General features: G+C 39.0%; 3 protein-coding genes and 1 non-coding gene across 6 annotated transcripts in view; 3 read left to right on the plus strand and 1 right to left on the minus strand.

Annotated features, from left to right (window-relative positions):
• sf3b4 (splicing factor 3b, subunit 4) overlaps nucleotides 1-24,257 on the plus strand; it is a 54,459-nt gene that overhangs the window by 11,063 nt on the left and 19,139 nt on the right. The window lies entirely within an intron of this gene.
• Nucleotides 3,844-14,212, plus strand: LOC141754774 (polyadenylate-binding protein 1A-like). Of its 2 annotated transcripts, none has more exons than XM_074614047.1 (14): nucleotides 3,844-4,626; nucleotides 7,309-7,502; nucleotides 8,642-8,757; nucleotides 9,107-9,246; nucleotides 9,374-9,468; nucleotides 9,547-9,684; nucleotides 10,028-10,123; nucleotides 10,240-10,606; nucleotides 10,734-10,844; nucleotides 11,505-11,650; nucleotides 11,778-11,862; nucleotides 12,137-12,267; nucleotides 12,563-12,662; nucleotides 13,824-14,212. In XM_074614047.1, exons 1-13 carry the CDS (start codon nucleotides 4,434-4,436, stop codon nucleotides 12,653-12,655), a joined length of 1,905 nt encoding a protein of 634 aa, XP_074470148.1. In that variant the 5' UTR covers nucleotides 3,844-4,433; the 3' UTR covers nucleotides 12,656-12,662; nucleotides 13,824-14,212. The 2 variants fall into 2 exon arrangements, with proteins under 2 accessions (XP_074470148.1, XP_074470149.1); XM_074614048.1 differs by having other exon boundaries at nucleotides 11,508-11,650.
• On the plus strand, nucleotides 9,793-9,929 carry LOC141755085 (small nucleolar RNA SNORA5). The gene has a single exon (XR_012590793.1). It is a non-coding gene; the product is annotated as a small nucleolar RNA SNORA5 (small nucleolar RNA).
• LOC141754781 (type-4 ice-structuring protein LS-12-like) overlaps nucleotides 14,378-24,257 on the minus strand; it is a 409,136-nt gene continuing 399,256 nt past the window's right edge. For both annotated transcript variants that reach the window (XM_074614061.1, XM_074614060.1), the window contains exons 2-4: nucleotides 15,889-15,966; nucleotides 15,673-15,799; nucleotides 14,378-14,749 (exon numbers count right to left, since the gene is read on the minus strand). In XM_074614061.1, coding sequence (XP_074470162.1) covers nucleotides 14,530-14,749; nucleotides 15,673-15,799; nucleotides 15,889-15,937 — 396 coding nt within the window. In that variant the 5' untranslated portion in view covers nucleotides 15,938-15,966 and the 3' untranslated portion in view covers nucleotides 14,378-14,529. The remainder of the gene's footprint in view (nucleotides 14,750-15,672; nucleotides 15,800-15,888; nucleotides 15,967-24,257) is intronic.

Genomic DNA, 24,257 nt, shown 5'->3' on the forward strand with positions numbered 1-24,257 from the left:
TGCTCAGTGTGTTTGTTTTCTCTCTGTACATGTGGAATGACATTGTTTTTACAATGTAATAATGCATACGAGAAGCTGTGTTGGGCCTCTGTTGGATATCAGCTCAGTGTGCCACAATTAAGAAAACTAAGAAATGAGGACACCTTTCGGCAGAGTGGCCGCTAGTGAATGTCCTCAGGCACAGAACAGCCTTCATTGAACTGGTTTAAAGCTACATCTTCGTATTATGTCTCAAATCTAGACTGGAATGTGGGACACAACCTTTGATTTCTAACATTAGAAATGAACATACAGTTTGATGTATTCTAATATTAGCGCATAATACTCGTGTGACACTTTGCTTTACTGCTGAAAGATCTGAGATGATAAAATACTGTAGCTTACTTAATAATGATAAATCCCTTGGTCCTGGTGAATTCAAAATGAAAGCACCTTGGAAGAGACTGCAGAGTTGTAGTTTGATTTTAGATGGAAGCAACCTTCTCACTGACAACACTGCCATCTGCAAATGGAGCTGGCTATGTTGTGCATGTAGATGTGTAATTTAATATATCTCTTCACAAACCTAGAAATGATTTGTCCAACCCTACTGAGAAAATCTGACTAAAAACCAAGTCTAACTCACATGAGAGATCACAGGGTGACATGTCTCTTGATTAGATTTTAGCAAAAATGTCAAAACTAATCTATTCCTTTTCACAGCCATGCACATCATACGCTCACTGCTGTTAACCTTTAAGCAACACTAAGCCTATCACATATACATTATCAATCAGTAGGCCCACTTCAGTGACATTTGTGAGCACTTTAACGCTGATCAATGCCCTTTTGAAGACAAATCTAGTCAAGTGAGTAATGTGGCTCTGTCTTTCATTTTCACACTGATAGCAGCTGAATAAGAGTTTCCCCACACAGCTGTATGAAGGCTGAACATACAGTATATAGGCTACCCCCAAAAGTGCTTTAGTTTTTGAGATACCCCTACTGGAGGTAGAACAAAGCACAACAATGTTTTTTTCATATTCTCTTAGGTCTCCTACACATGAAATGGATTCTTGTATAAAAATATTTTACTGCAAAAGTGGTTAAATTGACAGATATTGTGACATGCCTCATAAATAAAAGAAGTGCAAAATAAAGCCAGGCCGAATGGGAGATGGTACACCGAAACTCACGTAAGTTCATAATGCAAGCTCTGATTGATCCCAAAGTTGGTGTGATAGTAGCCAGGGGGTTCCTCTACATGTGTGAAGAAACAGAATGGGAATATATTGAGGACATACAGTACTACAAACACATAATTACAATAAGTGGAAATATCAAATATGAAAGTCTATGATGAATGTATTCATATACTTTTAGGCAGCTTTGGCTGTGATTGTCCCAGTATCACCAATCAGGGTTTGCTGGAATGGTATGGCTGTGCTGAATCCAACAATATATGATATGTAACTGTAGCAGGTATGGTCAATGGTCTACATTAAGAAATGTATGATGTGTTCCAAGCATGAAATGGGGGTTAATGGCACGTCTGCAGTCAATCTAGATAGGGTGGATTAGCCTGATATGAAGTCAATACATTAAATCCAAACCCAGTACCACTCCGAAATCCCCAGGATGTGTCCTAATCAAACCCCAAAAAGAAAGAAAAAGGCCGATATCACTCTCATAAAAGAAATGGTATATCTGTACTCTAATGCCAAGTTTTCTCAGACAAACCTAATGTGGGACAGTCATGTCTGAAATGTGGGACACTGAAACGTCTGTTAAAAGGCCTAAAAATCACCTTAATTAATGCAGGAAACACTCAGTGCTAAATGTGCAATCCCATGTTCAGTCATTTTACCACTTACTTTGTTATTGCTGTTGCAAAACCTACAGGCTTATGAGTGGATGTTACATGGAGAATCTAACATCAAACAAACAATACGATTATAAATAAATAAATAAAGACTTTAATAGTTTTGAAGCATTTAGGCATATTAGAAAGACATTAAATAGCTTAGGTGTCCCACATTAGGCAGTGTCCCACTTTAAGGCAACTCACCCTTAAAACATTCTATCAGGGAGAAATTGTAACATGCTACTTACTGAAAGTTTTATACCAACTTTAATTTAAGGAGTTAATAAATGTTCTTGATGCAAAAGTAATAATTAAAGTATGAATATATAACTCAAACACAAAACGTTCCCTGGTCTATTTATTCTTGCTTTTTACATCTTTTGAATGCAGCATGTCACTCTATCCACATTATCCACATTGACTAAATATAGATAGATAGATAGATATTACTTTACTTTATTACTTTATTACTTTATACTTTATTGTCAGACAGGTCTGAAATTTGTTTTGCATAACAGCAGCTCCGTTTGCAACATCACAGAAAGGACAAAGACAATAAACAAGGATACAAACATTTAAACATTACAATCACAGAAGACAATATTCAGGGCCCTTTAACGCACATTTGATCTGGGATTAGGCTCCATATTTAGTTTAAGGATTGACTGATGCAAAAAAGAGTGCTTCAGTCTAACCTTATTAAATCGTGGAACCCTGTATCTCCGATTCGATGGTAACAGTTGATATTCACTGTTCAAAACATGATTGGGGTTAGAGACGATGTTGTTAGCCAGCCTTACGATGTTATTATGATAGGCTGATTCATAGAGTTTCTCAAGGGGTTGACCTACTATCTTTGAGCAGATTTTCATTTGTTGGAGCAGTTTTGACTTTAAAGTAGTTGACAAATTATTGTACCATGTAGTATAACAATACTGCAGGACACTCATAATCACAGAAGTAAAAAACAATAGAAGAATTTGTTTACTTGCCCCAAAAGACCTGAGGCGGCGGAGAAAGTAAATTCTTTGTTTTGTCTTTTTACAGACAAATTCAATGTGGTCTTTCCAAGATAACAGATGATCAATCATTACTCCCAAATATTTATATGAAAATACCTGCAGGATTTTTTCGTTATGAATAACAATAGGATAGATAGATAGATAGATAGATAGATAGATAGATAGATAGATAGATAGATAGATAGTTAACTTTATTGTTATATATTTATCCCGAAGGAAATTCAAGTTTCCAGCATCACAGTTCCATAGTGCAAAACATGTTAGTAAAAAGGCAGTGAAAAAGTTTGTAGATATAAATACAAGGAGATGAAGAAATAAATACAAGGAGATGAAGAAAACTGTTAAAAGTGAATATAGTTCAGGGTTACAGCGGTGATACAAGACTGTTAAAAAAGTGAATATAGTGCAGAAGAGACTGTTAAAAAATTAGTATAGTGCAGGGTAACTCCAGTAGCTTAGTCTATGAAAGTGCACTGTATGCATTATTATATAGTAGTAATAATGTGAAGGATTTGTATGTGATGCATTATTGTATGCGTATTACAAATATGATCATACACTCGTATCAAATGAGTCATGCATTGTGTTACAGTAATTAAACGTCATACCTAAGGCATTAAGCCCTATGACATCCCTGGTAGGGATGGTTGTGTGATTTTATGGGCCGCATGTAGAGCCCAACCACTGCGGAGGAATTCACGTCACAGCACCACTAAAATGATTGTGGTTAACACAATAAGTCAATTTAACAATACATTTTTTACATGATTTCATCATCATGCGTACAGTTGTGGTCAACGCCCATATGTTGACTTTTCTTTTTTTTTTCAACGATACTGGAAGCTGATTGGTCCATTTTTCGATGACGCCCATACTAGTATAAGTAAGACAACTTCCCTCGACTTCCTCCACTGGAAGCTGATTGGTCCGTTTCTCTGATGATGCGTCGACTAGTATAAATAGGACACGTTCCGTCTACTTCCTTCCCCTCATACCCCGGCTGTTAGTGCTGTGTGAGTGCGTGTGTGCTCTTGAGCTCGCTCGGCACACATTCTATAAAAAAAATAAAAAATACAAAAAAAATTCAAAACATTTAAAAAAACAAAAAATCACTTCTTATTTTTCTTTTTCTTTTTTTGTAACAACGGTGAAGCTTGAGACGAGAAGAGACACACCTCGAGGAGGCCTGAGCACGGTAACTAACGGCTGCCTAACGTTTAAATCGAACGACAGTTTTGTTTTTCAGTCGACGTGTTACTGGTTGAAAAAGCGACGCTAAATATCGTTAAATTGCTTTTTTTATCATTGCGTGTCGAATTTGAATGAGTTTAACTCTCATTAGAAGTCGACATTGTGCCATTTTAACGTATTTATCCGACATTTTTTACCCCGATACCTTCCAACTGACTCGGCCAACGGTTGTTTGCCACCATCAGCGTTCTTCTACCGCGAGCTGACCGTTAGTCGACCGTTGAGAAACCCAAAAGCATTCGCCCGAAAACTTTTTGTCGGTTAGGAAAAAAAACACCTTTTCGTCGTCCGTACTTTTGTTCGCTTAGCCTCCGAAAATGAACCCCAGTGCTCCCAGTTACCCCATGGCTTCCCTGTACGTCGGGGATCTGCATCAAGATGTGACCGAGGCCATGCTGTACGAGAAATTCAGCCCAGCCGGAGCGATCCTCTCGATACGGGTCTGTAGGGACATGATCACCCGGCGTTCCCTTGGATACGCCTATGTCAACTTCCAACAGCCAGCGGACGGTGAGTACTTTTTATTATTAAAATGTTTTAAACTGACAGGCTGTGACATGTGGAGAGCTAGTCTTCTTTCCACGACTACACGTGACTGCGGCCGACATGTTGTCGGGTCTCCTCAGTTGAACCTCCCCAGCAGCAGTGGCGTAGCAGCAAAGCACAGCAGCCCAGCCCACCCTGTTAATGCAATGTAATGTAGCAGAGGACTGCTAGTGAGCTGCCAGCTGACTACTCAATGCCTCTTTATCTCTGTTCTCTGTCAGGACAACACCCCAACTGTGTTCAGAGCTAAAGAAAGTGCTGACACAACGCGTTTTATTACATCAGCCCCACACACAATGCTTGCCAGTCACCTTTTGTTGTGGTATGAACATTCATCTTTTCATCTGAAAAGACAAAATAGTTCCTAAAATGTTAGAATATGTCAGCCCTGCATACCGTAGAAGACAAATATCTGCCCTCCCACAACACATGTTTCCGCATTTCATTGATAAGAGCAGAGATCTGCATTTGCCTTTTGGTTTCTATTCTCCTCTGACATGATGTATGTCATTTTATATTTTTATATCCGTCAATATAAAATGCAATATGGTACATTTTTCTCAAACTAGAAAATTAACTAGATCGGAATTCTCTTTTTCTTAGTGGGTTAATACAGGGAATTAAAGTCCTCATAAGTAAAGGTAATCCATCACATTGATGCAAAAATCTTCTAAATTCAGTAAACCATAAAGCTGACACAACTACAGTCACCTTTTGTTGTGATTAGGACATTCATCTTAATCTGAATAGAAAAAAATAGTTCCTAAAATGTTAATATGTCAGCTTTTGCATAACCCTAGAAGCCAAATATCTGCAACACATTTTCTGCATTTCTTTGATAAGAGCACAGGTCTGCATTTGCCTTCTAATTTTTCTTGGGTGTGTTTCTGTTTTTTTTACTGATAAATATCTGTTGAGGCTTTTGCACTAATAGCCTCTTAATATTAGGAGTGGGGCATGTGGATCAAATCCTCTGACATGATGTATGTCTTAATATCTACCTATATCTTGAATTTCCCTCGGGATCAATAAAGTTTCTATCTATCTATGTCATTTTATATTTTTATATCTGTCAATATAAAATACAATATGGTACATTTTTCTCAAACTAGAAAATTAACTAGACAGGAATTCTCTTTTTTTAGTGGTTAATACAGGGAATTAAAGTCCTCACAGGTAAAGGTAATCCATCACATTGATGCGAAAATCTTTTAAATTCAGTAAACCATAAAGCAATGGTGGCTTAACAAGATGAGATCTATTAAAGGGATAGGCCTAGCTTCCACAGTATAAAGGGAATGACCAGTTTCTATAATCTCAATGTATATTGTGATATTGGTTTACCCCACCTAGTATTATGTTTTTTGTGAACTATTTTTATCCCTCCCTTCCTTGATTTGTAGTTATTTAATGTATACTCGTTTAGGGATGCACCGATCTGACTTTTTCAGTGCCGATACCGATACCTGGGCTTTGGGGATCGGCTGATATGGAGTACCGATCCGATACCAGTGTTTAATTAATAAGCTGTATTCCTCACTGAGTAGAAGTGACTTGGATCATTCATATATCTGAGGTAACACCAGGTTTGATTTAAACATTGCTTTCCTAACTATGTAAAACAAAATGTGACAAATAAATACAGATATATAAATTACTGAATTGATATTTCTTATTAAAATAATAAATCATACACCAGCAAATTTTACAAATTACCAAAATTATTTGTAAACCCTTTTTAATGCAGCAACAAATTCGTCAAAACTTAATCTGGTATTAAAATTCCAGTATATAATGTATATAGTATACAAACATATAATTGAATTGAATAGAATAGATCGTCCTCATTGTCACTGATACCCGGTCAAGCTATTTGAGTCGGTAGCGGCCCGGTATCCGAGCTGGCATCGGTGCATCCTTATACTCATCGATAATACCACTCTGCCAATTAAAATGGTGTACTTGATGACATACTAATAGAGCTGTAACAACTATTCGAGTGGTCGATAAGTCGAGTGACAGTCGAGATTAATGATAAGTGAGATTACCCCCATTTTTATCTGTGGAACAAACTGCCACTATAATTGAATTATTTAGATCAATGAAACGTTATTATATTTGTACTGGTCTGAGTTGGCAAGCTCCCAGAGACTGCTAATGCAGATGTGCTGACGACTTGTGACTAAAGGCCCAGTTTGAAATTCTAGACCAGGGGAAGTAGAGGAATGCAGCAACACCTACTTTCAAGCTGCCCTGGAGCAAGGGACTAAAAGGAGGGTGACACCTTGAGGATCAGCAGATGTTAAAAATGTTTTACCACCATGACAGCATGGTGGGGAAACTGTGAGCCATCTGTTTCTTTAGAAATGGCCATGGGGAGAAACTTGAACGGTTTTATTCGGTTTCCCTGCAAGCACTAGAAATCCCCTCGCGACTATCTCTCATATCCAGCACTTGAAGATTTAGATATAGATCTTTTCATTGCAAGGGCAACAGCTTTGGTCCAATATTACTTCCTGTCAGCTACTGCATTAACAACCATTACAACAGGAAATACAAAGGGGCCCATTTATAATCTTTATATTGTTAAGTTTGAAAAGGTCTATACAAATAATTTAACCCCTGCTCCTGTGTTCCCTCCTTCAGCCGAGCGTGCACTGGACACCATGAACTTTGACGTGATCAAGGGGCGGCCTGTGCGCATCATGTGGTCGCAGCGTGATCCGTCACTGAGAAAGAGCGGCGTGGGAAACATCTTCATCAAGAATCTTGACAAGTCCATCGACAACAAGGCTCTATACGACACCTTCTCTGCTTTTGGCAACATCCTCTCATGCAAGGTAAAAGACTAGTGGCCGACACCCCTTTTGTTGTATCTAACCTGAAACCGGGGGATGATCAACCACCATTGTTATGGTACAGCATTGTGAGGGCGGGTGTCATTTGCATGCGTGTGCTTTGTAAATAAAGAGTTGTTTGCACTATGGAGACGTGAAAGACCTGCTCCCCAACTTTTCCCCCAACAGTTTTGTTGTGGTTGCCCTGTGCCCTTAAACCAAACAATGGCCCTGTTCAGACCTGGCATTAACATGTGTCTTGGGTGATCCGATCAAAAGTGGACCGCCCTTAAGTACGTCTACTCACACCTTGCGTTAGAATGCGTCTCCACAGGCGTCTTGAGTGACCACTTGTGATCGGCTCTCACTTCCCCCCTATATGCAAATAAACGCATAGTTAACATATTGTTAATGCAGCAGATGTTGTGAGGTAAGATTACAGGAATGTCAGTAGTGATATCCTACATATTTGTGAATGTGGGTACATTGTATGAACACAAACATAGATAAGATCTATTTTATTTTGTTGTTATAGCCTACAAAGAAAATACAGTTGTACCAACAGGATACAGTAGAGCACAAAAGTGGTCTCCATGCCGCGAGGCAGACGAGCACTCATGTCTGCCTGTACTATTCATGAGGAGGCGCAGTGAGACCCCTCAGATCCAAGCGGGACGTCAGTTGAGTTGGCGGTCCTTAATGTGACCCAGGACACATTCACGTATACACTGCTAAAAAATTTGTCCATTTGCGTTCCAGACCACCTCTGAATGTTTTCTGACTGATCGGATCTCAATGCGTCTTGAGTGCGTTCACACCTGTACATAGAGCTGTCCACTTGTGATCGGATCACCAAAGATGCATGTTAATGGCAGGTCTGAACAGGGCTAATGAATTGAATGAATTTGTATATCCATTAATATATATCAACTGTACATTGTTTCCCAGCTCTGCAACAAATTATATTTGATAGGGTTTGAACAGTTCCACAGTTGAAGAAATTCTGGACTCCTTTCGCAATACAAGTGACGTCACAATAGAAAGTCCATTTCAGAGAGGAGACTGATCGGACGAATCAGGTTTAATATACTGCATGTGTGTGTGTGTGGCTTAAAAGCAGCATGTGTTTTCTTTCTCTTAAGGTGGTTTGTGACGAGAATGGCTCTAAAGGCTACGGCTTTGTGCATTTTGAGACTCAGGAGGCAGCCGAACGAGCCATTGAGAAAATGAATGGCATGCTGCTCAATGACCGAAAAGTGTAAGTGAATGTTTTAACTAGTTTTTAAACGGTGGTGCATACTAATGTGTGGAATGGAAACAAAAGACTCTTTGTTCAATTAATACTGCACCTGGTCTGATTGAAGGTTGCACAATGATGCTTGAGACACTTTTCAGTCAACATGTCTTTGCAAAGATGACTGAATAAATAGATTTGTGGAAAATGAAGACTGCCCTGCATAACTCGCATAATAGGGCAGTGTGTAATGATACTTACTAAACATACGCAATTGATTTTACAGTTGTGAGGAGCAGAGCATTTTATTATTCCTATAATTCATGTAGTTAATGTGTATTAAAAATTTTGCTAAATGTCCATTTCAATGCAGATTCGTGGGTCGTTTCAAATCTCGCAAAGAGCGCGAGGCTGAGCTGGGTGCCCGAGCCAAGGAGTTTACAAATGTCTACGTTAAAAATTTCGGCGAAGACATGGATGAAGAAAAGCTGAGGGATGTCTTCAGTAAATACGGTCAGTCAGTTTGTCCATATTTCAAATGACTTAGTCCGCTCCTGTACACACATATACAGTGTTTTGATCCTCTGCCGTAAAACATTATCGGGTAAAAATGTCACTAAAGGTAATCTCTCTGTTCTAGGAAACTCCATGAGTATCCGTGTCATGACCGATGACACTGGAAAGTCTCGAGGCTTCGGGTTTGTCAGCTTTGAGAGGCACGAGGACGCCCAGAAGGTAAGAGTTGCACCAGCCCCCTGGAGACGTCTCACCATTTCCTGTCCCTGAGCTGACTTATTTTCTTGTTTGCTACAGGCAGTGGATGAGATGAACGGGAAGGAGTATAACGGCAAGCTCATCTACGTCGGCCGTGCCCAGAAGAAGGTGGAGCGACAGACGGAGCTCAAGCGCAAATTTGAGCAAATGAAACAAGACCGCATGACTCGCTACCAGGTCCTATTCCTCTTTCAAATTCACAAGAACAAAATATGCTTTATAGTTTGACAGCCACTTCCAATCAATCCCTTCAATCATATCGTCCGGTCAAGCATGTTGAAAGACTGCAGCTTTGTCAAATTCAGTGCTACCTCCTTAGTAGGTTGGACTGGCCAAAATGGCTGCAACAGTGACTCTGTAGTTCATGGGCCCCATGTTTCTTCACCATAGATTCTGGGGATAAATATGTATTACAGACAAATATTTTAAATAAACAGTAAAGGGACATTTTTCATTATTCCTGCATAATGTTTTCAAAAGAGAAGTCAAAAATTAACATTACTACTTGTCTTATTTTCAGGGTGTCAACTTGTACGTGAAGAACCTTGATGATGGAATCGATGACGAACGTCTGCGAAAGGAGTTCACACCATTTGGCACCATAACCAGTGCCAAGGTATAGGACCTCCGCTGTTTACTCATCTTCTGTCATTGATAGTTTTCTGAGAAACAGCTTTCATTAACTGTCGTCCAGATTCAGTCATTAATTTCATTTGACTCTCTCGCTCTCAGGTCATGATGGAGGGCGGGCGCAGCAAAGGCTTCGGCTTTGTCTGCTTCTCGTCGCCAGAGGAGGCCACGAAAGCCGTGACAGAAATGAACGGACGCATTGTAGCCACCAAGCCACTGTATGTTGCCCTAGCCCAGCGGAAAGAGGAACGTCAAGCTCACCTCACCAACCAGTACATGCAACGCATGGCTACCGTGCGTGCAGTGCCAAACCCAGTCATCAATCCTTACCAGCCAGCCCCGCCCTCTGGCTACTTCATGGCAGCCATACCTCCGGCCCAGAACCGCGCTGCTTACTACCCAGCTGCCGGTCAGATGGCCCAGCTCCGCCCGAGCCCACGATGGGCCACCCAAGGTGTCCGGCCACAACGTGAGTAGCTGTCCATCCATCATTGTGTACATTTACTGTCATTTTTAAAAGCACATCAAGACACAGTGAAACCAAACCAGTTGTTTGTACTTGTACATGAAGCCACTCTTTTTTTGTGTGTTCATAGACTTCCAGAACATGCCGGGTGTTATGCGTCCCTCAGCTCCACGCCCTCAGACCTTCGGGGCTATGCGACCGACAGGCCAGATGCCCCGCATGATGTCCGCCCAGCGTGTCGGTCAGTCACTTATACTCAGTCAATAGTCTATCTAACTGCACATCAAATAGAGTGCTACAGAAATGAGTCCTAAAACCCTGAAATATGTTAGCACTTTAGCACTTTCGGTTCCCTCGTCTCATATTCAATGGGTTTTTAGCTGGATGCCTGAAATAAGGTCTGTGGTTAACACAGGCTTAAGAGATTTTGACATTTAGTTCTACGACATAAAATACATCAGTAAATATCCCACTTGTGAATTTTGAAGCTGGTATGTGTCTAAAAAAAAGGTAGTTGCTAAATGAGTCCACTACGTCGACCCGTCCGCCTTTGCTGCCTCGTTGTGTATACTCACTCTTCATGCGACCGTGGTGTAGTTTGTTTATAGCTTAACATTATCATAAATCATGAAAGTGGTGTTCATTTGTGGAGATTATCTTGCTGAACAAAACGTGTAGTTATCATAAATGTGTTTGCCATAGAGATTATTTTCTGCAATAATCCAAAACCCAATAGAAAAATCCCGTTTTTTTTTGTTGAGGGAACCCTGGGCTATGCTAACTTCCTGGTTGGCCTACAAAAATACGTCATCCCTTGAGCACTCTATACAGTTAAACTGTATGGCTGCTATTTGTGTCTTTGTGTTTATGTTTCTGTCTCCCTGTCTTGCTCCTCTTGCAGCAGGTCAGCCCATGGGACCCCGACCAGCCATGGCAGCTGCTGCAGCAGCCGCTCCTGTGCGTGGAGTCCCTCAGTACAAATATGCCGCAGGAGTCCGCAATCCCCAGCAGCACATGCCTGTTCAGCCACAAGTCCCCATGCAGCAGGTAGGAATGCACATTTCTTCGTTAGACAAGACCTGTTCGGCCCTCCACATGAGGAGAAAGTTCAGTTTGGATGTGCATTCGAAAAATTTCTGTCTGACTTTCAATTCCCTGCGTCCTTCCCCCTCAGCCTGCTGTTCACGTTCAGGGACAGGAGCCTCTGACAACCACCATGCTGACCGCTGCTCCACCACAGGAACAGAAGCAGATGCTGGGTAAGTGTCAGCAACAGCTCTTCATGAACACATACCTTGTTGGTTTGACATAACACTGATCCCCTGCCTCTCACTGGACCTAGTATGTACTATTTAAACTTTTGTTCCTCCTTCATACAGTCAGAATGTGTTAACTCTATCCCTGGCTAAGAAAACGACACCCCCACTACACCTGTGCTGCATATTATATACAACACCGTGTATTTACATAACTGGCCCTTGGCAAGTGCTAATTACATTCTGTATTAAATCCTCTGTTCTGTCACTCCTGTAGGTGAGCGCCTGTTCCCCCTGATCCAGGGCATGCACCCAAGCCTGGCAGGGAAGATCACTGGCATGTTGCTGGAAATTGACAACTCAGAGCTGCTCCACATGCTGGAGTCCCCAGAGTCTCTCCGCTCAAAGGTAAATACAAGTTCATTAATATTGACAACTTCCCTTTGGTTGTTTCTCTGAAGGGCTCACCAGGTGTTAATATTAACAGGACAGTATAGTATAGAGAGTGCTTTCTGTTCTTAATATAAATGTCCCGGGAAACATTTCCACCAAAGGATGTGAGTTCAAGTGCAAGTATGCATCTTCACTAGTTAGCAGTAATTTTTAAGATACAGGAAAGGTGGATCTTGTGGCAGCACAGCACTTTTGAGATCCCACCATGATATTGTGGTGTTGCTAACATTCAACAACTTAATCTTTGCAGGTGGAAGAGGCGGTGGCTGTGCTTCAGGCCCACCAGGCAAAGGAGGCTGCCCAGAAACCTGTGCCAAATGCTGCCGCTGTCCCAAGTGTCTGAACCACAGGTATGACTAGTTTTCCAGAGCTGCTATAACAAGAAGAGGACAGTGTTGACAGGAGATAATAATGGATCCCACAATGACACTGCCACATACTTATCCTATTAGTTGTGTATTAAAGGTGCTAAATTCAAAATTCAAAGCACATCTATGGTTGAGGTATTGCCTCCACACGGCCCCCCTCAATGGCGATGGTTAGCACCTAAGCACCTACATGCCGCGTCTAAAAACGTGGAAAACGCCAGCTGTGCTGCTTACATCCTTTTATGCAAGGTGCTTCGGAGGTTGCGCTACTGTCGCATCTGCTGCTACTAAGCAACCAGTGCCTGAGTGCTGAGATGACAATGATGAAGTTGCAGTAATTTAGCAGTAAAAGCCAAACTGACTAAACTAAACAGCGTCAAAACAAAGAATTGGATTTCCAGTACCCTAAATCCCTCACAGAAGCATTACTGCTCGATTTCTCTCAAGTTGGCTGACCTTTCAACCAGATGTTTTGACGTTCTTGGAAGGAAAGGGTGAAGCCAGTAAAATATTCTGTGGGATAGATCTCTGGGTAGCCCAGCACAAAAAATGATTAACTTCCCCTCTTTACTGTAGACTGATATTTACAGAATAAAGAAAAGATATCTGCCGCCTGTGATTGGTTGTTCCTCGTCACATGACATGCGGTGCGCACTTCAGCGTTCCAAAAGTTGAACTATTTTTATCTCGGGGCGCCGTCCTGCGTTTGAGCGCACCTGCCGCACGTCAACATTGGCAACAATGGATTTGAGCGTGCAAAAAACATGGCATGTATGCATGCGCTAACAGTGCAAACACCTGCAGCAGTGATGACAAACAGTAGTTTAACAGTGTTAAACCTGGGGGGAAACTGTAGGGTGGGTGTTACACTTCTGTGATGTTGCCGTGGGTTGGGACGGTGTTATCAGTTGTAACCCCCGTATAAGCGCAGTGCAGAGCGGCGGCGATTAGCCAGCCAGGTGGGCACACACACTGGGACTCACATGCACACGCAGCTGGACTGGCTACGTAAACAAAGCACATAGAAGCTCGGATTACAACACACACTGAGGGAGCGTAACTTCAGTCTCTGCTCAGCTAGATATTACTCCACTATTTGCTGCAATAGTAATAACTGATTGTATGTTTGTGTTGTCTTCACAGGAGTGGGGAACCTCGAGACTAGCTTCACCGATGGACAAAAGAATTTAACAGTGAAAAAATGAAAATACACAAAACAAAGTAAAAAGAAATCAAATGATATATCAAAAAAATACCAATGGAAACAAGTCTCCAGCTAGGCCTATAATGAACAGAAACACCTGGCCTGGTTTGCTGAGTTAAAAAGAGAAAATACACAAAAAAGAGAAAAAAGTCAAAATAAAAAATGACCAGTTTGAGGGGTTTTAGAGATTTCTGTGACGAAATACAATTGAAAGCATTCCTTTCTGCCATTTTATCCCTTTTAAATGTTTGAATGTTTGGGCTGTAGAAGCCTGTTATTGTGAAATTTCCCTTGACCTTTGCTTGCTTGAATAAAACTTAGAAAATAATCCGTATGTGTCTGTCATTGGCTGTAAATGAAATTACAGATAGTGACAATAAGCTTGTCACTCTCACTAGTTTCCTAATGTGTTGGACAAATCACAATAATTCAGAAGTCCCAATGGTGAAGTGGTCAAAAACTAATCATACACACAAGTGAAATTGACACAGTGAAGTGTTTCAAGTTTTAATTGTGCTTTGGGACAGAGATGATGATGTCAACAATCACTGAAACACATTTTAGGCTGTTGCACTTTCAGGCCAGCCATCAGATGCAAGATGATGGTGTGGTGGCACATTTGCATCTTTTGGAAGGACAGTTTGTTTAGTTGGCACTGGGAAGGGCAAGGTTCTGCTCCTTAATCCTCTCGACCAAACCCTCCACCATCTTGAAAAGGCTGGTGAGCTGGGGCTGGAACTGAGTTTGCACGTTGGCAGCCATGGGCTTGATCTGCTCCTCGACGTTGGCGGCAATGGTCTTAACCTGCTCCTGCATCTGAGCGACCAGAGGCTCCAGCTGAGTTTTCCTGTCCGCCACGAAGGTCCTGTGGAGTAGAACATGATGAACCACCATACAGTAGATAAAAAAAAAAACAGAAAATAGACCTGCATGTTGTAGTGCTGTCTCTGAAAAATAGGTACCATTTTTATTTCTCATGCTCGCAAAGTCAGTGATGGCACAAAGTGGGTGTCTGTGCTTTGAGGAAAAGCCCCAAATGATGAGATGTTAATCAGTATTTACTTAACATTTTCTTACTTAAGAGTGTGAAAACTAACTGAAGCTTCCACTATGGGTGAAAATGAAAACAATTCAGTGCTAAATACTGCAAACATTTTTTTTTTTCTCTGTTGGTTTAAATTTTACTGTCAGGATATAGTGATGGATTTTGCTCCAATTCTACCCACTGCAGCTTAAAGTAGGCCTTAAAGTAGAGACAATATAAAATACTCCCATTGCAAATAAAAAATCCTGCATTCAAAAGTTTCAGAATTGGCAAACAAATTGACTTTAACTATCAAAACTGAAAGTATTCATAATGTGGCCACTGCAACTATTATACTATTGTCTATTATATTATTGTTACTGATGCATTAACTACTTCATATACTACTTGGTAGTTCAATACATGATGAATCATATTTTATACACTGAACATGTTTTGTATGTAAAATCTTTAGTAAGTGCTTTCCTTAGGAAAGTAGAAGTATGATACTTGAGTAATTGTACTAGGTTACTTTCTACCACTGCATCTACTTACACTGGTTTCACTTAAAAAAAACTGACTGAGACTCACAGCTAATGCTGAAATATTTCCACAGGTTTTTCTGTGTGGATCTGTGCACGCCTTCCATAAATATAGAGGTGGTCAGCAGCAAGTAGATTTTCATCATCTTGAACGTGAGTCATCATGACTAAACCTTGATTTTATGTGTGGAGGTGGAGGTCTCATGGGTTCACTGTACTCACTGAGCCTGGTTGGCCAGGTCCTCGTGGTTGCGGAGAATCTCAGTCAGGTCCTGGACCATCTTGGTCTTCATCTCCTCCAAGTACTGACCGAGCCTTTCAAGATCGGGCATATCTTGTGCAAAGCTTCCTGTGGGTTTCCAAAAAAAATTCAATAATTAAGTATATATTTTCACAACTATGTGTTAAACAAAATACTTGGAGAGGTAAATGGGATACCTTGTGCCAAGGCAAGCAGGACAACGGCTGCAATCAGGGAGAATTTCATGGTTGCTGAGTTGGAGGAGGAGGAGACCTAGAAAAACAAACATTATTTAGTTATTCTGTATGGTTGATGATGATATAACCTAGATGTTAACGTGTGTTTGCTCTATTGCAGTGTGTGATCACACCCACTCTGACTGAAAGCACCATCCTTGTTTTGATCATCATGCTTGCTCTTGTTGCTCAATCAGATGACTCACCGATAAAAGTTCTCACATTTCCTAGGAACGTCAGCCTGGCTTTTTGTCGTCAAGAGGTTAATATTTTGTGTTTGTCCAACCCCTCACACATTAACTTGTAAACTTTATCTGGCTTATCAGAGACATTAGCTTTTTACTGGAGCTGTGGACACGATAAGTGACCCTTGAGTTTTTATCACAGTCATAAAATAAACCTTTATTTTTTATTGGTTTGATTCAAGAGCAGAAAAAAATTATTTTCAAAATGCTACACCTCAAAGATGTTTTTTTTTTTTACTACAGAAGATATTTAAAAGTGTATGAAGAGAAAGAATATATTCATGTACTAGCTTGTATTTATTAATGTATTTTTATTTTTAACCATCGCTTTAAGTTCCTGGCAATTTTTTATGCAACCCGTGGATGAGGGCATAGTTTTTCCTCTTTAAATTCTTTTTTTCTTTTATAATTTACTAATATCATACTATAATATTATAATACTAATCGTTTCCACTGGTTTAGTGTTAATTTAGATTATACTTAAATACAATAAACACCCCAGTGCTTGGGTCATTTATTAATTATTTTAAACTTTCATTAAGATTGATCATATAAATAAATACATCATATTTATTACCACTATGTCTTCTGTCTCTCCACCGTATATTGTAAATGCTTTATGTTATTTTCTGTATGTCTGTCCATTACGTCTGTTTTCTATGTGCATACAGTATGTCACTTTGTATTTTATAAAGAAAGTAAGACAAAAGAGAAAAAAAGATTGAGAAAAATATAATAAAATAAATTGGCTTGTGAAAGGTAACCGATCACAGCAGCATGGATCACATGTAATCCATACTAGTGTCACAATTGAATGGCATCATTTGTACGTTTAGATAGCAAAAGCCAGCTACTGCTGTACCACAAAATGTTAAAAATAATGTCCCCTCTAAAATAACACGTAAAATTACTACTTTATAATATTATGACTTTTTTCACATAATATTACAACTTTTTTCTCGTAAAACTATGACTTTATTCTCGAAATCTCAGATTTTTTTTTTTTTCCTCAATGTGGCACCAATACTCTGTCTTGAGGAATAAGGACATTAAATACTATTAATAAGATCAAAAGAATAAATTGAAAGAGATTATGCCATAACTTTACATGGAAGCATAACATTGAAAATGATCCCTCATTAAATCTCTTAGTGATAAAGAGGTACATTTTGCTTTCAATAAGTTACATTTTCAGTCTGAAGTTTAGTAACATTAAATAGTTTTACATTCAAGAAGAATTAGTGGAATCGTCTCAGTTTAAGTACATGAGAAAATAAGATAAACAGATCTGGACTCACCTGTACCGAAGGAGAAGTTGGAGCGGATGGGGTCTTCCTGTAGGACTCTCACACTTCTTATAGTCCACCGAGGTGATGCAGCCCTGTCGTTATGTGAATCTGATTGGACAAGAGAAAGACATAAAGCATTATGGGATGTTTGTGCCGGTATGAGGGAATCACAGCACTGACCCTTGCTGCTCAGTCTGCCACCTGGGCAAACTAAACCAAAGTCCAACAGTGTCTCTGCTGACTATCGAACCTGAGTAATCATCTTATCATATTGATTAAATAAAACGCTTAATCACCGGTAACCGCATCACCGTTATGACCGAGAGGCCAGAACTCAGAATCAGTTTCAACAGATATGATAACACATAAGATAATTGACAGAATATCTAATTTTATTCCTGTTTTTACTTTGCATTTCATTGTACTATTGTGGTTGTTAAATACTTAATCATTTTGTTTTTTTTCCCGATATATCTTTTATGTTGTAAAGCACTTTGTAACTTCTGTTTTGAAAAGTGACCTATAAGTGGTACATACTGTATGTATGACAGAGTATTAGGGCCACGTTGAGGGAAAAACAATCGGAGATTTCAAGAATAAAGTCATGATATTACGAGAAAAAAGTCTTAATTTAATGACAAGTCATACTATTTTAAGAAAAAAAAGTTGTAATATTACAAGAATAAAGTCATAACTTTACGCGAAAAAAAGTTATTTCCTCCTCCACAAAAGAGGCATTTCCCCTGTCGTCCATGTGGTTCTTTCTTCGGAATAAACGCAGTTTCTTGCACAGTCTTTTCAAGGTCCTGATACTTATGATAATGTGGTGCTGATGTGCCAAAAGAGGAAGTATTTCGTTATTTGTGAAACTTTTACTAAAGTATTACTTCACAAGATGCTCCATGTTCCTCATTTTCACACAGGTGGCACGCTGCTCTATTTCCCCTCTAAAATAACACGTAAAATTACTACTTTATAAACCTGACTTTATTCTCATAATACTACGACTTTTTTTCTTGTAAATTTATGACTTTTTTCTCGTAATATTGTGATTTTATTCTCGAAATCTTAGATTAATTTGTTTTTCCTCAATGTGGCCCTAATACTCCGTCGTACCTATGCCCTATGGTTTTCAGTCATTTCCTGTTTAAAGGAGGGATGAGTCATGTAGACATGAATGATGTTGATGAATTTCTATGGTATTTTTGTATAGCACAGATGTGTTGTTGTAATGTTGAATTTTGTGTATTTGAATAAAAGTCAGTCTACAAATCCTGTGGTATGATGTCCATGCTATGTACCTGCCCCGATGAAAATAAACATTAAAGATAAAAAAGATACAAATGTAAGTATGGCCATAAAATGTATGTTTTATGTAGGGCTGTCAATCGATTAAAATATTTAATCGAGATTAATCGCATGATTGTTAATCGCAATTAATTGCAAATTAATCACAAATTTGTTATCTGTTCAAAATGTACCTTAAAGGAGTGATTGGAGGGGTATCAGTTGGTTGCAATCTGCAACCTCACCACTAGATGCTACTAAATCAACATACTATTTCTTTAATTTAATGGACCGATAGAAATTACAGGATTGAAAACTATACTTTCCTTAAAAAGAAAATAAGAGTTATTTTAAAACTTTAAAAAAAAAGTCTCAGTCAGCTGCCCTTTTGGGACCAGTGTATGATACTCATCCATGTGGCTGTACACCTTCTACCTTTGGTTTACATCCAACAGGGTGTTATTGCTACCAGTCTATCTTTATGGCCGCTGTAAAGTCATTAATTCTCAGCTCCGCTCCGCCCCAGTAGGTCATAAACAATTCAAGACGGGGGGAAATGGGAATACGGGGAAAATACGTGAGCAGTGGACATAAATAACACGAGCTGTTTAATAAAACTTGAACGACGTGTCTCTTTTCATCTGGTGGGAAAGCCCTGCACTGGAATTTTAGAAGTCCGACTATAAAGCTCAGATCAAAACCAGATGTGGGAATGTCTGTTGTGTTCGTCGTGTGTAATGTGATGTTGATGTCGGTGTTTTGATGTTACTGATGCTGTTGTTTGAGTTAACCCCCCACGCTGTACCAAAAGCAAATCCCATCGTGTGGTCAGTAACAAATGATTGATTGAATGTATTCTCTCTGTCCAGAGTCTGTTCACCTCCGGCCCGGACTCCCCTGGTGGAAACAGAGAAGGTTGTTTATGTCTCTCAGACCCATCCTCTAAAAAGGAAAAAAAAAAGGAGCTGGTATGCAAGGCATGCAAGGATGACACAGACCTGGGTAAACGTTGCAGCAGGAGGAGGTGGTAAGAGCAGTTTAGTAGGACAAAATGAGAAAACATAAAGCTTAGAAATGTGTGTAGTTTTGCTGAACATTAACTGGGGACCTGTATTGTACAAACGGGTATTACAAAAGACCTGGAAAGAGAGAGAAAAAAGACCTGAATGATATTATTGGATTATTATTGTTGCATGTGTGTGTTTTGACTGGTAACTAACTGAAACTACTTTATATACTTTATATAGTGTTTGACGTTTAATTTGTAACAATGAATCATATTTCAAAAACTGATCTAATGTTATTAATATGTAAAGTAACAGACACCAACCCTGTCGCCAAGAAATTACATTTATACACATGTAGTGGAATAGAAAGGAGTAGAACAGTTGTCAAAGAAGTACTTACTTACTTTACTGAAGTAAAAGCACCAGTAAAGTAAGTAAATAAAGTTAAAAAAAAAGTGTATTGAAACGCTTAAGTAAAAGTACAGAAGTTTTATAAGCAAAATGTGCTAAGTATCAAAAGTAAAAGTACTCTTTCTGCAAAAAAAATAAATAATAAAGTTCCCCTTTGACTGATACATTATTATATATTACATGATTAGATTGTTATTAATGCATCAGTGTGTAAGCAGCATTAAGTAGTTTAGTTCAGTGGTTCCCAACCGGGTCGAGGCCTCCTTCAAAGGGTCTCAAGATAACTGTGATGGATCTTAAGATGATTAATGAGGCCGGAAAGAAGAAAAAAAACATTGTGCAACACAAATTTGTCTTCACTTTTTGGCATTTGCTTATCTTTGCTTTTTCTGTGAATTATTGGAGCGTTTGACTTCTTTTGGCTTCAAACTAATTTATTTAACTGAAACCATCTGAGAGGTTTTAAGGGGAAATGTGTTTTGGGTGCAGGGACGATTCTAGGATCAGACCTTTAGGGGGGCTCAGCCCATAATAGGAATTTGACATTGGGGGGGACACATATTAAGCGGGGGTCTGGGGGTCCTTCCCCTAGGCAATTTTGAGCATCAAACACTTAATTTCCTGCATTCTGGTGAATTCTTATGCACTAATTTCTGCCTTTTCTGCATCAAGTTATGGTGGAAATGTCTTTATGTCTTGAGGTCAGAGGTCAAGGGACCTTTGAAAACCACCATGCCAGTTTTCCCTCGCCAAAATTTTGCCTAAATTTGGACCGTTATTTAGCCTCCTTACTGACAAGCTAACATGATAAGGTTGATACAAATGTATTCCTTGTTTTTTTTTAGTTTCATATGATGCCGGTATCTTCACTCTAGCTTTAAGACTGAACCTGCTACAGCTTCGTAAAGACAGTAATGTCGCAAATATGATTAGAAAAAAGTTATTTTTGTAAACGGTCGCTATATCCTGACAGTAGTGCATCAGACAGGTAATCTGACCAATCTGACCAATCAGAGCTGATCTGGAGTCCGCCGTCAAGCTGCTGTCTATGAGAGCCATGAGTCAATCACTTGCAAACTCTGATCAAACGGTCAAACTAGGCAGCGCTGATTACATATGAATCAATATTCTGTTACCGTAATGCCTATTTCTCAAATCAAATTGTTTTCAGAATCATCTTGTTGTGTACTGTTTAGCTGTAAAATGAGAAAGTTTGTGACCTGGTAGCCATGTTGAGATCAGTTCTTGGAAATACCAAGCACCGCCCACCAGCCAGAGCACAGCCAATAGGAACGCTCTCTCTCTGAAATGACCTGTGATTGGCCAAAGTCTCCTCACATTTTTTAAAGCCTGGAAACAGAGCCATGAGGAGGTGCAGAAGTCTAGTTTTCTCTTGAATTACAATATGCTGAAAGGTTATTATGGAATTTTTGCCCAATGATGCCAAAAATATACTGCCTACTGCCACTTTAATCTGGATAGTAACTGCCAGGTAAATGTAGCCGAGTAAAAAGAACAATACATGACTCTGAAATGTAGTGGAGTAGAAGTAAAAAATGGAAAATCTCAAAACTGTTTTTAAGTAACCTAAATGTAGCCTTCTTTCCACCACTGGATTTTGTCATAAATCAGACATTTGCAATTTGCTTTTGACAGGCCATCTTATTGCAATGAACACAACATGTTTAGGCTGGCTTTTAGTTATAATGATAGTAATTTGATCAACAGTGAGAGGAGGAAAAGATGACAAGAAGAAGGGAAAAAAATAAATTGCCGTGCTGAGCAACACACACACACACACACACACACACACACACACACACACACACAAACTAAGCATTAGGAAAACAACATCAGTGTCCAAATGTCACTGAGCAGCAGAGCTGATGTTATTAATGTAAATTATGTAATGAAATGAGAGCACGCCCTCCAGTGAGCCAAACACTCATTACAATTCTGTGACATATTGATTTCCCTTTCCTGTTTTGTGTGCACTCTAAAGTGAACAATGCTAACATGTTTTCATGTTCCTCAGTCTTCTACTCAAATGTGCAGATTCAGCTTTGAAAAACAGATATTCAGATGCTCCCCAGTTCCTCCTCCACACTCATCTGGCCTCAAACCAGACCACAGAAAGAATGAAAAAGTACACAAGCTCCAGAAAGTCTTTAAAAAAACCCAAGCTCAAGAGGAGGTCCCATTTCCTCCCCAAGTCTTTGGTGGTCCACTCACTCAAAGTTAAACTAAGTTACATCAAAGTTATATGGTCTGTTTCTAAGAAGGATCATCATTGTTTCCGCTCTCTTATCGAGTAAACTGAGTTACTCCTCTTGCAGCTTTTAATCACATGCTTGAGGCTGCAGAGCTGGAGCTGTAAAGCCACACTGTAGTTGTACTCTGTTGGAGCCAGAGAACAGCAGAGGCTCAGATTTCTTGGCTTGATTTTTTCTTTGACTTTCCACTGCTGCATTCAGGTGCTACAGAAAATGTTGTAATTATAACAACAGCATGCATATAACTGACTTTACTACATACCATAGAGAAAAAAGTGGAATTTGCTGATGCCCCAGTCACAAAAATTAGACATTTAGGAGTTTTAAGGAATTGTATCAAATCATTACACTACAGCAGCTGTTTCCTGTCTGTGACTTGAGTAAACCATTACATTGTCAGTTTCTATTAGCAATAAGTAAACAGCAACAGAATCAAAATGTCTCTGTTACAGACAGTTTAAAAGTGAGTCAGATATTAAAGGCCTGGTTTTACAAATGAGTATCTTTAATTTTCTGCTATGTAGCTTAATTTGCGTATTTATAGGTATTTACTGGCACTACATCTTCCATCACTAACTGGTGACTTTCTAATATTATGTCACCCTCATGTATGTAAATGCTGGTGCATAAAACACCTTTTAATGTAATTCAACCCAACATCACTAATTATGGCCTCAACAATTACCACAGAGTTGAATTAAAACTTTTCTGACATAATTTCCATAAAAACGTAACATTATAAACTCTACAAAATGCAATCACAAACTGGATTGAATTGAACAATAAAGGTGTACCTGGTAAAATAGTAAATCAGTGCCAAGGTCAAAGTCAAGGTTACCATCATCTCTTGTAATCAAATTAATTTGGTTTATATTAGGGATGCACTGATCCGACTTTTTCAGTCCCGATACCAATAGCGATACCTGGGCTACGGGTGTTGACCGATACTAAGTACCGATCCGATACCAGTGTTTAATCAATAAGCTGTAAACCTCACTGTGTGGGAGTGACTGTGATCATTCTATTATGTGTAAGGCAACATCAGGTCTGACTTAAACATCGCTTTCCTAACTCTGTAAAATGATGACTTTATTGTTGTAATATTACAACTTTTGTCTAGTAAAGTTATGACTTTATTCTCATAATATTACAACTTTTTCCTCGTAAAACTATGACTTTATTCTCGTAATATTACAACTTTTTTCCTCGTAAAGTTACGACTTTATTCTCGTAAACTTCTGACTTTTTCCACGTAATATTATGACTTTATTCTCGTAATATTACAACTTTTTCCTCGTTAAGTTATGACTTTATTCTCGTTATATTACGACTTTTTGTCTCGTAAAGTTACGACTTTATTCTCATAATATTACAACTTTTTTCTAGTAATGTTATGACTTTATTCTCATAATATTACAACTTTTTTCTTGTAAAGTTACGACTTTATTCTCGTAATATTACGGCTTTTTTTCTCGTAAAGTTCCTACTTTATTCTCGTAATATTTAGACTTTTTTTCTCGTTAAGTAATGACTTTATTCTCGTAATATTACAACTTTTTCCTCGTAAAGTTATGACTTTATTCTTGTAATATTACGACTTTATTCTCGTAATATTACGACTTTTTTCTCATAAATGTATGACTTTATTCTCGTAATATTAAGACATTTTTTCTGGTAAAGTTATGATTTTATTCTCGTAATATTATGACTTTTTTCTCACTAAATGTCATCTTTATTCTCGTAATATTATGACTTTATTTTGTAAATCTCAGATGCTTTTTCCCTCAATGTGGCCCTAATACTCTCTCATACATTTGC

The sequence above is a fragment of the Sebastes fasciatus genome, chromosome 17 (assembly GCF_043250625.1).
Source record: "Sebastes fasciatus isolate fSebFas1 chromosome 17, fSebFas1.pri, whole genome shotgun sequence".
Classification (NCBI taxonomy): domain Eukaryota; kingdom Metazoa; phylum Chordata; class Actinopteri; order Perciformes; family Sebastidae; genus Sebastes; species Sebastes fasciatus.